Here is a 14,802-nt window from a genome sequence, read left to right as displayed (position 1 = left end):
TTTCTAGTTTGATTAGTCTGCTGCTTATCTTAGTGAGATCAATTGTGATGTGTGATTGAGAAAATGGACATGGTGTGCGATCCTAGCTTTGTAAATGTTGGGAGTGTTTTGCAAAACACTGGAGTGAAGACAGCATAGGGGTCTTGTTTATGTTGAGAAGCAATGCAATTTGTTGTATATAGTAACTAGCATGATTCAAAGTTGTCTTATAGGATTTGAGAAGTTTTGCACGTGTAACAAGGACTTTGAAAACGGGTTTATGGGCGGGGCGATGTTTAATCATGGGTGCTTGTCCCTTTTTTGGGTGGGGTGGGATGTGTATTGTGGATTATCGAGGACTTCAAAGGTCTGTTTGAATAGAACTTATTTTGTTGAAATTAAAAACTAAAAATTGAAAACACTGTAGCAAAATAATTTTTAAATGTGTGAATAGTACTGTGAAACTTATTTTTAATGAAAATATTGTTGAAAAGTAAAGTTTGTGAGTCTCGTGAACAGTGTATAGAACTCATTGATGTGGCTGAAAATTGGTTGAAAAGTCAAATAATTCAGCTGAAAAAAAAAAAAAAAAAAAGCGCTGAAAATTCATACGTGGGATGCGCAAACCAAACAGAAACCAAACAGATAACAAAATCTCCGGTTCCTTGCCTCAAGCCCTATTTGATAAAAATAAGAGAGAGAGAGAGAGAGAGAGAGAGAGAACTTGAATGACCAAAACCATTTTGGAAACACTTAAATTATCAAATTCTATCTTACCAAAAAAAAATTAGCAAATTCTACTTATCTAATCTGGCACATAATAACCCACAGCTGTATGCTCTTAACTTATCCAAACCTACAAAGACGAGTTCAATGGTACATCAATACATAAACATTAGGCTTTAACTTGTAATGTTATATTAAAACACTAAACAAATTAAACTAAATGATTACAAATATACATTTTTTTTTTAAAGTATTAATAACGTGGTATGGGTTATTTAGATTGAAAGTTTTGTCAACAACTCCAATTTGTGTGTTTTTAAGAGAATCTATCAACTCATGAAAACTAATTTAAAGTGTTGTGTTGGGTTAGATTAGTTGATGGGTTTAATACCTATTCATTATTACAGAAGAAGTGTTTCGTTTATAATATTTTCATAACAAATTTTAGGTGGTAAGTTATTACTGATTTTAATTTGAATTCATTATTAAAAGTTTGAAATTACTTTTTCATCTACAATTAACATCCGACTATTTAAGAGTTATTGTGAAGATATTATAAACATAGTATTTCTCTTGTTATGAGTCACATTAATGATGAGTGTCTTTTTTTTTTGGTAAACTTTTAATGATGAGTATCTTACTCATATCCAAAAACCTCTTCTTTATTTATTTATTTTTTTTCGTTTTTTAATAAATCATATCCAAGCAGGAAAGCACAGTATATTGTTTTTTTTTTTTTTTTCTAAAAAAAGAAAACGTTAAAGGTACACGCACGTTACAGCATCAAAAACCACTGTCCAATGGAAAGTCCACGAGGTTCAAACCACTGGCCAATGGAAACATTAAAGAAAACATTGAATGTTCAAACGTCACATAATAGTTCAAGGTTGTAATCATCTAATCATCAACTCCACGTTTTGATCCACAACAAAGCCAGTTCATTTCACTAACATTCTCTCTCTCTCTCTCTCTCTCTCTCTCTCTCTCTCTCTTGTATATTTGTAGTTGAATTGTGAACTTTATCTGGGAGTGATTGTATTCACAAACAGTGTTTGTGAAATGAACCCAATGGCCTCTTTGGTTGGGCAGTCTTTGATGGCGCTTCCCTTAGAAAATGGGAAATATAAGGTTTGGGAGGACCAATCTTTCATCAAGTGGAGGAAGAGAGACGCTCATGTTACTTTGCATTGCCATGATTCCATTGAAGGTCAGACTGGTTCCCTCTGTCTTCATTTTCAATGTTTGTACTTGTATCAATAGTTCAATACTGTTTCTTTATGATCTGTGTTTTTGTTTTTGTTTTTGTTTTGCTTTCCCATGGTATTTTTGTTATCTGGGTAGCTGTATTTTGAGGTTTTAACATATGGGTTTCTCTTAAAAATCAAGAAGTTATCTTTAGTACATTTTTTTTTTCTATAGATACCATGGGAATGATTGCCTTTTATCATCAGGCTGAGTCATCAATTCGTTTTTGGTGTAGTTGTGGTTTGAAAATTTTACCATTTAAGCTAAATGAAACCCGCATTTTATCTTTAGTACATGGTAGAACTGATTCATTTTCTTTGATTACAAACTCATCTAAACTGCAAAGAGGAAAAACAAACAATCTTGATAAAAAATGAGACTGGAGCATCTAAACTGTTTGTGGTCTTTTTTAACAGCATGGGTCCTGATGGAATTCTTTTTGTGGTCTATGCACCAGGTTGTAAAAATATTAAAAATAAAGAGAGAAATAAATCAAGGATCTTTATGGTCAAACTGATTCAAAAAGTGTGAAATGTTGGAGTGATTTGGGGTGCTTGAGGCTGGAGCATATAATATGATTGTGGTATTTATTATAACACGAGTTCTGATATAATTTTCAAGTGGTCTATGAGTATTGTCTATTTTTCTTACACCAATTCTAATTGGATATCTCTTCACATAATAAGCACCTTGGTTCCATCATTTTTTAAATTCCTCTTTGTATTAGTTTCTTTCTTTTTATTTCTCACTTGTAGGGAATCTGACATTTTGTTCTATTAATAGGATCTCTTAAATTCTGGTATGAACGCAACAAAGTTGATGTTTTGGTGGCTAATTCTGCTGTTTGGAATGATGATGCTGTTCTTGGAGCCCTTGAGAGTGCTACGTTTTGGGTCAAGGGCTTACCATTCGTTAAGTCTTTGTCTGGCGACTGGAAATTTTTGTTGGCCCCCAATCCTAACAGTGTTCCTGTGAATTTCTATGGTGGTTCATTTCCGGACTCTGAGTGGAAGACTCTGCCAGGTATTTGCATGCGCATGCATGCACGCGCGCGCGCACACACACACACATCCTTGCACACAAACACGCGCGCGCACACACACACACATCCTTGCACACAAACACACACGCATGCACGCACTCGCGCGCACGCACACACACATCCTTGCACACAAACACGGACGCGCGCGCGCGCGCACACAGACTTATGTGTAAATATGTATATATTTTCATTTATTTCACCATTTTCTATTTGATTTCCTTTTCATTTTGAAATCTTCAATTGCCATCATCCTTATATGAAAATTTCCTCCTAATCAGCTTGCGGTTATGTGTTCCTAATTTGCATAGTCTTTTGAATTTCAATGTTACACTCCTAGTCAATCTAGGGCAACTATGTACATTTTAGTAGGTCTGTTTAGAAACTAGAAAGACATGCATTGTGTCTTGATGTGCTCTTTCCTGCACTGCTTTTTGACTTGTAGTTATGACCCTTGTAACTTCAGGATGATATTTGGCATTGTTTGAAACACTAAATTAATTAAATAAGATAACCTATTTAATTTTTCTTGTATTATTTTGAAGCTATGATTGATACAAAATTGAAATCTGAGTTTAGATGAGCTTTCTGATAACTTTCATGGATGCTAAATGTAGCATCTAATATTTTGCATTTCTTCTACAATATTAAATACTCTTAGCCTTTCTTTTTTCCTTTGTAGATAGAGAAGCTTGAGGAAGATTTGGGATGCTTATTATTTCACGATTTTCAATTTTGTTACAGTATTTTGAGTTTTGCAAACACTGGCATTGAAAAAATGTATCAAGTTCTTAATTGTTTGATGTTTGAATCATCTTAAACATTGTGTCATATCTAATGCTTACAAGTGATCCTCTTTCAAACATGTCTCATATTTTTTTTTTCTTTAATTGAAACAGTTCCTTCAAGTTGGCAGATGCATGGATTTGATCAGCCTATTTATACAAATGTAGTATATCCATTTCCAATGGATCCTCCATCTGTTCCTGTGGACAATCCCACGGGTTGCTACAGAACATACTTCAATGTTCCTAAAGAATGGAAGGGTATGATCTATATGGACATTAGTAGAATATTAGCTCATTACTGTGTCTTTTGATGCATCTTGATCCTTTTATTTATTTTCTTCTCTTCTTTGGTTTTTGGCTTCTTGATCAAAGTATATTAAATGGAAGCTTATCTGTTCAAATGTTTTATTCATGTTTACTTGGTTTTCATATGAACTCTGATATACTATTTATATTTGACAGGTCGTAGGATTTTGTTGCACTTTGAAGCTGTTGATTCTGCCTTCTGTGCATGGGTAAATGGGGTTCCTGTAGGATATAGGTAATTAAGCATATTTCTAATGAAATTTTTGTAAATTAAATTAATTTACTCCATTTAGTTTCTGTCTTTTGGATATCCTTTATTTTCTCTACCATTTTATGTAGTTTTCTCAGTGAACGTATCCTGTTTCAGTGACATTTTATATGTATTTCTAATGGAGCCTTAACATTGCACATCATCAATTTACAAATTTTAGTTTATTTTTAAAATTAAATTGTCTTGATTATTTATTTATTTATTTTGATCGGTAAATCGTCTTGATTAGTTATGTGTTACACATGAAGAAAGGGAAAAAAAAAAAATTCTTAAAAGTTTTATGGTATATATTTTGTTTGAGAAATGGTCACACCAAGGCATCCCACATTTTATGTTTTTTAAGAAAAACAAATATGCTTCTAAAAATTTTTAGTCAGTAATTTATCTCTTGATAGCAAGCTAACACCCCTGCATACTTAATGTGAAATGTTTAATAAATATAATTCCACATATTTAAGCTAATAAAATATAGTGGTCATAAACTATGTACTGCTCTAAATTGCATCATAGTGAAACAATGTGTCTCGTGTCCAGTTGTATGGGATGTGATGTTTGATATATATCCTGTATCCATTAACATGTTTTTTATAATTGTGTTAGGTCAGTCAGGATAGTAGACTACCTGCCGAGTTTGAAATCACTGATTATTGTTACCCTTGCGATTCGGATGAGAAGAATGTTCTAGCTGTTCAAGTATTTAGATGGAGTGATGGCTCCTACCTTGAAGATCAGGATCATTGGTGGTTATCTGGTATTCATCGTGATGTGCTTCTTCTAGCCAAGCCACAGGTTTGTGTTCTGATCAACCTTGCTTCCATGTGTTGGTCTATTTCAGCTAAAATAAATTAATGGTTAGTAGTTGGAGTTCTTTGTATATCGGCAGGGGATGCACATGATGAATTGAGTAGTTGGTACACTGTACCAAGAGCACCCTGCCACTTTCATGAAACAATTTATTTCCTCTGCTCATTTCCCTTAACATGAGAGGCATTGAAACATTACAGTATGATGTTACAGATGCATGTACCATCTTTTTATTTTGTTGCAATTCTGTTATTATTGAGGAGATAAGAGAAATCAAGAAGGTATCAGAAACTATCTCAGGGTAATAACATAGCAAGAAGGCCACAAAGCAGATTTAATTGGAAAAGAAGAATGCAAACTATAGATTAGATTTGTCTACTTGTTATATAATTTCTTCTTCCTCGTATCACTAAATCAAGGAACACTGTGCACAAAAAAAGAAAAAGAAAGAAAGAAAAAGAAATATACTTAACCTTAATTGATTATCTCAGATAAGTTGTCTACTTTGTCTTAAAAAATTGTGCCATTTTCTTCCTTTTGAATAGGCCAGGGAACCACTAGATACTTCATCAAATATTTTATATTGGTGTAAAAGCAGTAGGTCTTTTAGATATTTTCTATATCTAAAAGTAATAATTAATTGAATATTGCCGCCCTTGGAAGTTCAATATTATTTTTCAACATCACTTTGCTTCTGACGTTTTAACTGAACAAATGCATTATCATTTTTTATATCTATTTTGGGCAATTTGTTCCAACTTTTTAGAGTTGCACAAGAGTTAACTTAAGAAGTATATGGTATGCAGGTATTCATTGCTGACTATTTTTTCAAATCAAACCTGGTGGAAGATTTTTCTCATGCAGATATACAGGTAAGAATTAACATTTTAAAATTAGAAACTGATAACTTGCCAGAGTTTAACTTTGTTCTATGTTGAGTGGAGAATATTAGATTTATCTTCTTGATCTCCACTCTCTGTTGTTGGGGAGTAAATATACAGTTGATAGCGTATCTGCTCTCTTAGTTTACCTACTAGTATGTGCAGTTTGCTTGTTTTTATATATCTGAAATATCCATTTACAAATAATAAGACTTGGTTTTCATTCACCCATGTCCATCTTTCATAAGATATAACCACCTCAAAAGTCTGCCAGTAAGTTTCACCCTCTAGGTGCCAAAGTTTCTGTGTCACACATGAAAGCGGAAATTTGGCTTTTTAAGGTGAAACTTTCCTGGCATTGCTGCTGTCTGCTTAATCTTTGCACAGGTTCCTCTCCCTCACAGGTGTCATTTCTTGTCCATGCAAAATTCACCATAAATAGTTACAAAAAATTAGTTATTGCCATTTCCAAATGATGTTTAATATATTAATGATACTGTTCCTTTTAGGGTTCATGTCATCCTTTAAAATTCACTAGGTGCACAACTAACTTACCAATAAAAAAAGGATTTTGCATGCACAAATCTATTTTTTGTCTACTTTTAAATATTCTTCAAGTATTTTATCAAAATTTAGGTATGATCAATAGTTGCAATATGTTAAGATTATGTTTTCCTCATTACAAAATCCAATTATGGGAGACATTTCAAGTTTCTTCTTCTTGCACTTATCATCCAGGTTGAAGTGAAAATAGACAACTCTTGTGAAGCATCAAAAGACAGAGTTCTTAAGAACTACACTATTGAAGCTGCATTATATGACACTGGGAGCTGGTACAACTTTGATGGACATGCTGATCTGCTTGCATCTCATGTTGCTAATATAAAGCTCAGTCCCTCTACAACAAGACTGGGATTTCATGGTTATGTGCTTGGTGGTAGACTTGAAAGTCCAAGGCTTTGGTCTGCAGAGCAAGTAAGGGAGCTTACTTAATTTGATGCTTTTTCAATTTTAGACCTAAGCTGGATGTACTTTTGTTGATAAATACTGGCTTTTGGCCTAATGGTCAATGTGTTTCCTTACATAGGTTCAAGCAACAGTGGACGCCAATTTTAACTTTTGGTGTTCCCTGACTTGACCAGTTCATCCACCTCAATCAAATGGGTTAAGCTAAACCCTGGTGGGTTACTCGGTCTTGACTGGGCTGAATGGAAGTCTGGTTAGCTAGGTGCCAGGTGACCAGTTTGCCTGGCAGAATCTACATAATATGCTGTTACACTTGCCTAGATAATATTTTATTTTATAATATTCTTTACCCCCCCCCCCCCTCCCCCCCCCCCCCCCCCCCCCCTTCACAATCCCCCGTGGCCCCAACAAAATAAAGGGACATCTTCATAAGAAACTGAGGAGGATGGAATGAAGCACAATAATTTCTTCAAATTATAATATGATGAAAAGATGAATATATCTAGATAGTTTAGAATGTGATTGATATCTGTTTGAAAATATTGTACCTACATTCTGCTGTTATTTTCTTGTGTACTATATATACTCCTTTTGATTAGTAAAAAAAAATTAATTCCATGTTCCTAATATCCAGCTCAATTAGAAAATTTAGTGTAATTATGAGTGTTTTAGACAATAGGCCTTCAATTAGTTTGAAAAAGCTTTTACTATCTTAGCCTTGGAAGGTTGTTACTTGTTAATGGATATTGTTGTTAAAAAAAAACACTATAGGAAGCACCGTTTACAGACCTTCATTGTTTTCAGTTAAGAATTTTTAACAAAGTTTCAGTCTCTTTTGATACCACGGCCTTGAAAACTGGAACTCATAGAGATTACTAATATTTAATTATTTGGCTATGAACTTAAGTTGCTTCTCATTTCACATTGATTATGTGTTTGTTTCTTTGAAGTTGAATAGTTTGATTTTCATGACCTATGATTGAAAGTGTGAAATGTTAAGTTGTTAAAGAGTTGAAAATTTTCATGACTTATTAGAAAGCTGAAGAGTTGTACTTTAGGGGATTGGATATATATCTATATATATATATATATTTTGGTTTTCCATTCTATGTTAGTTGCTAATTCCTCTTTGTTTTGTCCAAGATTATGTGAAGCCTTCCATTTCATTTTTTTCTTAACAATTTTGACATAATTCCGTATTTACCAATGAATTTGCATTTGGATATCTTATGCAATTGTTTGCATTTATTCTCAGCCAAATCTGTACACACTGGTTGTTGTCCTGAAAGATGCATCTGGCCGTGTAGTAGATTGTGAATCGAACCTTGTGGGCATAAGACAAGTATCTAAAGCCCCTAAACAGTTACTTGTTAATGGGCATCCCATTATAATAAGAGGTGTTAACAGGCATGAACATCACCCTCGTCTGGGGAAGACAAATGTAGAATCCTGCATGGTTAAGGTGACTGCTTTTTTTCTCCTGGCTTTATCTCTGCTTTCCAAGTTGATGTCTCGGATTATGATGATGGTGCTGGTTTAGGTATCATTAAGACATTCATTACTATTCTGCCTGCAGGATTTGGTTCTAATGAAGCAAAATAATATCAATGCTGTGAGAAACAGCCATTATCCTCAACATCCCCGTTGGTATGAGTTGTGTAGTTTATTTGGCATGTACATGATAGATGAAGCAAATATTGAGACACATGGTTTTGATCTATCCCGACATTTGAAGCATCCTACTTCTGAACCAAGTTGGGCTGCTGCCATGATGGATCGTGTAATTGGCATGGTGGAGAGAGACAAAAATCATGCATGCATTATTTCTTGGTCCTTAGGAAATGAATCTGGATACGGCCCTAATCATTCTGCTTTAGCTGGTATATATCCTTGTTTTGGGTGTGCTATTTGCATGTCCTTGGAAGCAACTTTGGCAAAAGATTTCTGCCTCGTTATTTTAAATCATATATATCATTAGCTTGTTTTTAATTTCTAGACATGTTTGATATCATAAATTTTTTAAAATAAGATTTCTGTACAAAACTTGGTTAATGGTGTGGTTTCTAAAAAATATCATTTGCTTTTGTGGTAAACTCATATTAGAAAGGTTTGTGTTTCAGAGAAGCTTTTTATTGAATACAAATGATTGAGAATTTGAATTTCTGCTTAGCACATCTCACATAGAAGAGACAATAAATCTTTGGGAATAGGCTGGCTATTAAAATCAGTTTGACGGTATCAGAAGTTGATTTTGCTTGATATGATGATTTGAGCTTAATGAATTTCACACATAAATTGGTGAAAATGTTGTGAGAAGTTAAGATTAAACTTAATAATGGAACAACAATGCTTTCAGGGAGAGAGGTGTGCACTCTAATTTTTTAACATTTAATCATTATATAAAATTTTATATAAAATTGTTCTCTCTGTCTCTCTCTGAAATTCTACATCAAATTTCTTTCACCATATTTGGGGAAACATGTCTATAAGTTACTTTAAACCTGGGCTTTATGCAATGCAGAAGATGTTATTCATAATTTTGGATTTTGTTTCAAAGTTTTGACAATATTATTGAAGTTGCTTCCACAGACACCTTTTCCTTTTCATTCATATTCAGTGTGTAAACTTTAATTCAGGTTGGATTCGGGGAAGGGATCCCTCACGGGTAGTACACTATGAAGGAGGTGGATCTAGAACCTCATCTACAGATATTGTATGCCCCATGTATATGCGTGTTTGGGACATTTTGAAGATTGCAAAAGATCCAAGTGAAACACGTCCTTTGATACTGTGCGAGTATGTTATCTATGTTCTTACATATGTTACTTTTTTTAAAGTTCAATATTTCTTAATAATTCCATACTTTCTTTTCTTTTTCTTTAAAAAAATGTTCTAGTGGTCATGGCCTTTTGTACTTGAGGATACTTATTATGAATGAATGGCAGGTATTCGCATGCAATGGGAAACAGCAGCGGGAATCTACATGAATATTGGGAAGCAATAGATAGCACATTTGGTCTACAAGGAGGCTTTATCTGGGATTGGGTTGATCAGGTCAAGAATCTTCAAGTCCTTATGAATATATTGAATGACCAGTAAACTATTTTGCTTGTCATGTAGAAATAATTAATAAATATACATGTCAAAAGTTTGAATTTTATAGAAAGAAATGACCAGGCAATTGCAACAATTATGAGCAATTCAGATGTCTGTGCTCATGCTACATGTTGGCTTATAAGTTGTAATGTTAATTTGGACCCATCAACTTATGTAAAAAAGTTCCCTAAGCTGAAACAAATCTGAAGGTTACAGACTCACAGTAAAAAGTGAAAATAAGATGGTAAAATCACTTTGCAGAGCCAGAAACAAAATGTAGACAATGACTATGTGGTTGATCTCATGTGTCCATGGGCTAGGAATTGAAGTGATTATTGAACCCTCCCCGCCCCAACACACATGCGCTCACCTTTTTCTTTTCCCTCTCCTGGTGTTGTTTCACAAGATGGATATATAGTTGAGGGTTAAAGATTTGCACTTTGTATACAGGGGTTGTTGAAGGATAGAGAAGATGGTAGAAAGCAGTGGGCATATGGAGGTGACTTTGGGGATATTCCTAATGATTTGAACTTCTGCTTGAATGGCCTTACTTGGCCAGATCGAACTCCTCATCCTGCACTACATGGTAACTCAATGTTTTGTGTCTTACTTTGAATTTAAAACATGCTTGAAGTTTCTGCAACATAACACCTGTGTCATTTATCTGTTTGCCCTATGACTCATGGCTTTAATTATTATTTCAGAAGTCAAATATGTCCATCAACCAATCAAGGTTTCGTTAAAGGAAAGAATACTTAAGGTACTTACATACTCCAATCACATTCCACATGTCTTTTGTTGAATCTTTTGCTTATGTTTGGTTGGAATTTTACTTTGCAGATAACAAATACTAATTTTTATGAAACAACACAAGGATTGGAGTTTAGCTGGGCTGCTCATGGGGACGGATGCGAACTTGGAACTGGAGTTCTACCTCTTCCCTCAATAGGACCACAGAGCAGTTTTGATATTGAATGGGAGTCAGGTCCATGGTATTCTCTATGGGCTTCCTCATTTGCAGAAGAATTTTTTCTTACAATATCTGCTAAGCTTTTGCACTCCACACGCTGGGTTGAGGCTGGTCATGTCATTTCCTCTACCCAAGTACAGTTGCCTGCCAAAAGAGAGATTGTTCCTCATGTAGTTTCTCTTCCTTTGTTCCTACGTTGATACTGTGAACAGTTTAATCACTTTTATGATCTTACTAACTTTTTTATTTTACTATATGACTAAGAGGTTACAAATGACTTTGGTTACCAGGTCATTAAAGCTACAGATGCTACCTTCCGAGGAGAAATTCTTGGGGACAAAATAAGAGTGAGCCAACACAATGTTTGGGAGATAGAATTGAATGCTAAAACAGGAATAATTGAAAGCTGGAAGGTAGTCTATACCATTGAATTTATAGATGTGGATGGTATTCTGTTTTTGATTCATTTGAAAGACAAAGGTTTTCTTTTAATGTAATTTACTTGTTAAATGAAGGAAATGGGCATAGGAATGTTTTGATGTGATTTTCTCTGCAGCTAATAAAAGTGATTTGTATAGATAAATAAAAGTAATGAAAAAGGGTTTTAAATAGAGAGGTGTCACTATGTGCTTAAATAGTATAGAATGGCAGAAAAAGATACATATGATCAAAGTCTATTAGTTTATCAGGATCTATAGAGTTGTCTCCAATTTAATTGGGAATTTCAGTTTAGTTGAATTGACTAAAGTCTTGATATTTTATAGTGCTTCCTTAAATTATAAAGTTAGTCTTTGTGCCTCCTGCTGTACCTTCTCTGCTGATAGACCTTCAGGTTGTTTTCTTTACAAGATTCTCTTTATAGTTGGAATATAATGGTGTGAAGTTTCATTATTAGGAAAGGAGAATGACCAACTTGTCTTGGACTTGTTGTTTAAAAACTGTAAATTGAAACTTCTCTACAAATATCATGTTTTCCCAAAACTGTATAACATAGTTTTTGTTATATTCATTTCTTTTTTTTTCTTTGATTTATTTATTAAAAAAAAAAAGGAGGATATGATGGAAAAATATAAAATTTTGAAAAAAAATACAATTTTTTCCTTATGAATTTCAAGTTTTTGAGAACTTTAATAAACATGCTTGTGGAAGATGAAATGAAGCATGCCATAATTGAGATTTTTTATAGAAAAATTATTTGGATATCCTTTGGTTTAACTTCAGAGGGAGTGTCTGTTAAGGATATTAGGATTTCATTCAATAGATTTTCTTTTTCAAAATTATATTTTGAAGAGGGATGTACGCTTCCCTCTATAGGTCATTATAATAATTCTGAACTCTCTCTCTCTCTCTCTCTTCCTCTATTTTTGGTAACATTTGTCTCAGTTTACATCCTCTTCATATGATATTTTAAATATCTAACTTCTCAAGCAGAAGTTGTTTGATATGTACTCATGTCCTGATACACATAGAAGAATATTAACTTATGATAAATGAAAGCTGCAACTCTAAAGATATGGTTTTTAATGATAGGTTGAAGGAGTGACTGTGATGAATAAGGGGATATTCCCATGCTTTTGGCGAGCACCTACTGATAATGATAAAGGAGGAGAGGCAGAAAGTTATTTATCCAAGTGGAAAGCTGCTCGTTTGGATAGTCTCCTCTATATTACAGAAAATTGTTCTCTACAGAATATGACAGACAACCTTGTGAAAATAGAAGTGGGTTTTATTGCTGTTCCAAGGGGTGAGAAGGGTTCTGTCCCAGAGTTTGACAAATCAAATGCATTGCTCAAAATTGTTATGATTTACCAAATCTATGGTTCTGGGGATGTCATTGTTGAATGCAATGTGAAACCAAATTCTTCAAATCTTCCGCCTTTGCCACGTGTGGGTCTAGAATTCCATTTGGAGAAGTCATTGGACCAGATAAAGTGGTACGGAAGAGGTCCATTTGAATGTTATCCAGATAGAAAAGCAGCTGCACATGTTGGGGTCTATGAGAAGGAAGTGGGTGACATGCATGTTCCTTATATTGTTCCTGGGGAATCTTCGGGTAGGGCAGATGTTAGATGGGTGACATTTCAAAGGAAGGATGGATGTGGGATTTATGCTTCCATCTATGGCAGCTCTCCTCCTATGCAAATGAGTGCAAGTTACTACACTACAGCAGAGCTTGACCGGGCAACACGCATCGAAGAGCTTATTAAAGGAGATGACATTGAGGTAATTTCTACTGATTCTTCTAGTGGTCTTGCTATGATTTTTTATTTATTTTTTTATTTTTTTTTGCAAATGTGCGTGTGTTATGCCCCACGGACTCGAAGTTTAAAACTCCTAGACTATACATATTAGCATTATCATTAGCGATAATGCTATTCACCATCATTTGAAAGATTTGTAAGCCGACAATCTATGCATTGGATTTGTTGCCATAAATATTTTTAATATTTGTTAAAAAAAATAATTGTAAAGCATTATTAGAATTTTCAAGCTGCATCTACATATAGATGGTCTATCAGGTGGCCACTTAAAGGAAAAGTCATAGGGGAAGCTACAATTGCTTACTACCATGAGCATGCCTTCATTCCCATGCAAGATACAACAATATGGATTTCGATACCTAACAAATTTCAAGAAGGAAGTTATTTGATTTTTACCTCCAAAAAAAATTTCCAGATTTCCCATTACAAACATGTGCATCAACAACAGTAATTTTGTAGTTACATGCATACATAATGAAAGAAAAGAAAAGAAAAGAGAGAAAGTCTTCTCCAGCTTGGGTTTACAAGTTTGCATGTTTATTTCAAGCTGCAATTGATTGCTACTTGTTGTACTGCTTTCCTCCTTTTTCCCTGCTTCTGTCATTGTTTTTGTCATATCACCATGTTATATTGTTTTATGGTGTTACAGGTTCATCTTGATCACAAGCACATGGGAGTGGGCGGAGATGATAGCTGGTCCCCATGTGTCCATGATAAGTATCTGATTCCTGCTGTACCCTACTCATTCTCAATGAGGCTGTCTCCAATAACTCGAGCCACCTCTGGTCCCGACGTTTACAAATCCCAACTTCAAAACTAGCAACTTTTTTTTGGTTGCATGGCTTGATGGAAGGTTGAGGATGTATATTAGATCATATGTTACCTTATAAGTTAGTAAATAAATGTCCAATCCAAACCATATACATCATTAAATTGGGACTACCACCTTGAGGCTAGAAAGCCCTCTCTATGCAAGTTGGGTAGCTCCACTACCAAGTTGGGGCATTTAGTCATGGGGATTGGTCATTAAGTTGTTTACTTGCCAAGATCAATGCTTGAAAGCCTATGCTATGGACATAATACTTTTATGCAAACTACTTTGTCATCTTGTTTAATAAAATCTCATGGGAAAAGTAACTAATTCAAGATTTTGATCTATTACAAGTAAAATGGTATTGGACTCTTTTAGAAACTTTTTGCTACGCTACTTTTGAAAACACTGGTTTCTTTTGGGTGTAATTTTTACGAGTCCTGAACCTAACATAAAATTAGCTACTTAAGAGGGAATTTATAAATGGGTTGACATGTCTAACTTGCATAAACCCAAATAGACCAAATTAATTATTTGTGTTGGATTGACGAGATTTGTTATAGTCCATCTTATTTAACTTGTTTAACTACCGCGCATCTTTGGTGCGGTGGTTACTTCACAAGTATAAATGCTTGTAGGGTGTGGAGGGTAAGGGCCGT

The 14,802-nt window shown here is 34.3% G+C and overlaps 1 protein-coding gene across 1 annotated transcript; it reads left to right on the top strand.

Moving 5' to 3' along the window:
- The first annotated feature begins 1,600 nt into the window (after positions 1-1,600).
- On the top strand, positions 1,601-14,478 carry LOC111984298 (uncharacterized). Its single transcript, XM_024015920.2, has 17 exons — positions 1,601-1,912; positions 2,734-2,973; positions 3,889-4,035; positions 4,240-4,318; positions 4,960-5,143; positions 5,965-6,030; positions 6,778-7,014; positions 8,261-8,467; positions 8,582-8,885; positions 9,642-9,801; positions 9,951-10,059; positions 10,552-10,687; positions 10,806-10,861; positions 10,942-11,241; positions 11,362-11,484; positions 12,602-13,294; positions 13,982-14,478. Exons 1-17 carry the CDS (start codon positions 1,765-1,767, stop codon positions 14,150-14,152), a joined length of 3,360 nt encoding a protein of 1,119 aa, XP_023871688.2. The 5' UTR covers positions 1,601-1,764; the 3' UTR covers positions 14,153-14,478.
- Positions 14,479-14,802: the final 324 nt, after the last annotated feature.

This window comes from Quercus suber, unplaced genomic scaffold (genome assembly GCF_002906115.3).
Source record: "Quercus suber isolate HL8 unplaced genomic scaffold, Cork oak 2.0 scaffold_272, whole genome shotgun sequence".
NCBI classification, from domain to species: domain Eukaryota; kingdom Viridiplantae; phylum Streptophyta; class Magnoliopsida; order Fagales; family Fagaceae; genus Quercus; species Quercus suber.
Note: the sequence above shows the minus strand (reverse complement) of the source record. Positions and strands in the feature narration are given on the sequence as shown.

Coding starts and splice junctions, on each gene's coding strand:
- LOC111984298 (XM_024015920.2), top strand. CDS start 1,765: ATGAACCCAATGGCCTCTTTGGTTGGGCAGTCTTTGATGGCGCTTCCC. Junction 7,015..8,260: donor GGCTTTGGTCTGCAGAGCAA/GTAAGGGAGCTT, acceptor ATTTATTCTCAG/CCAAATCTGTACACACTGGT. Junction 11,485..12,601: donor GAATAATTGAAAGCTGGAAG/GTAGTCTATACC, acceptor TTTTAATGATAG/GTTGAAGGAGTGACTGTGAT.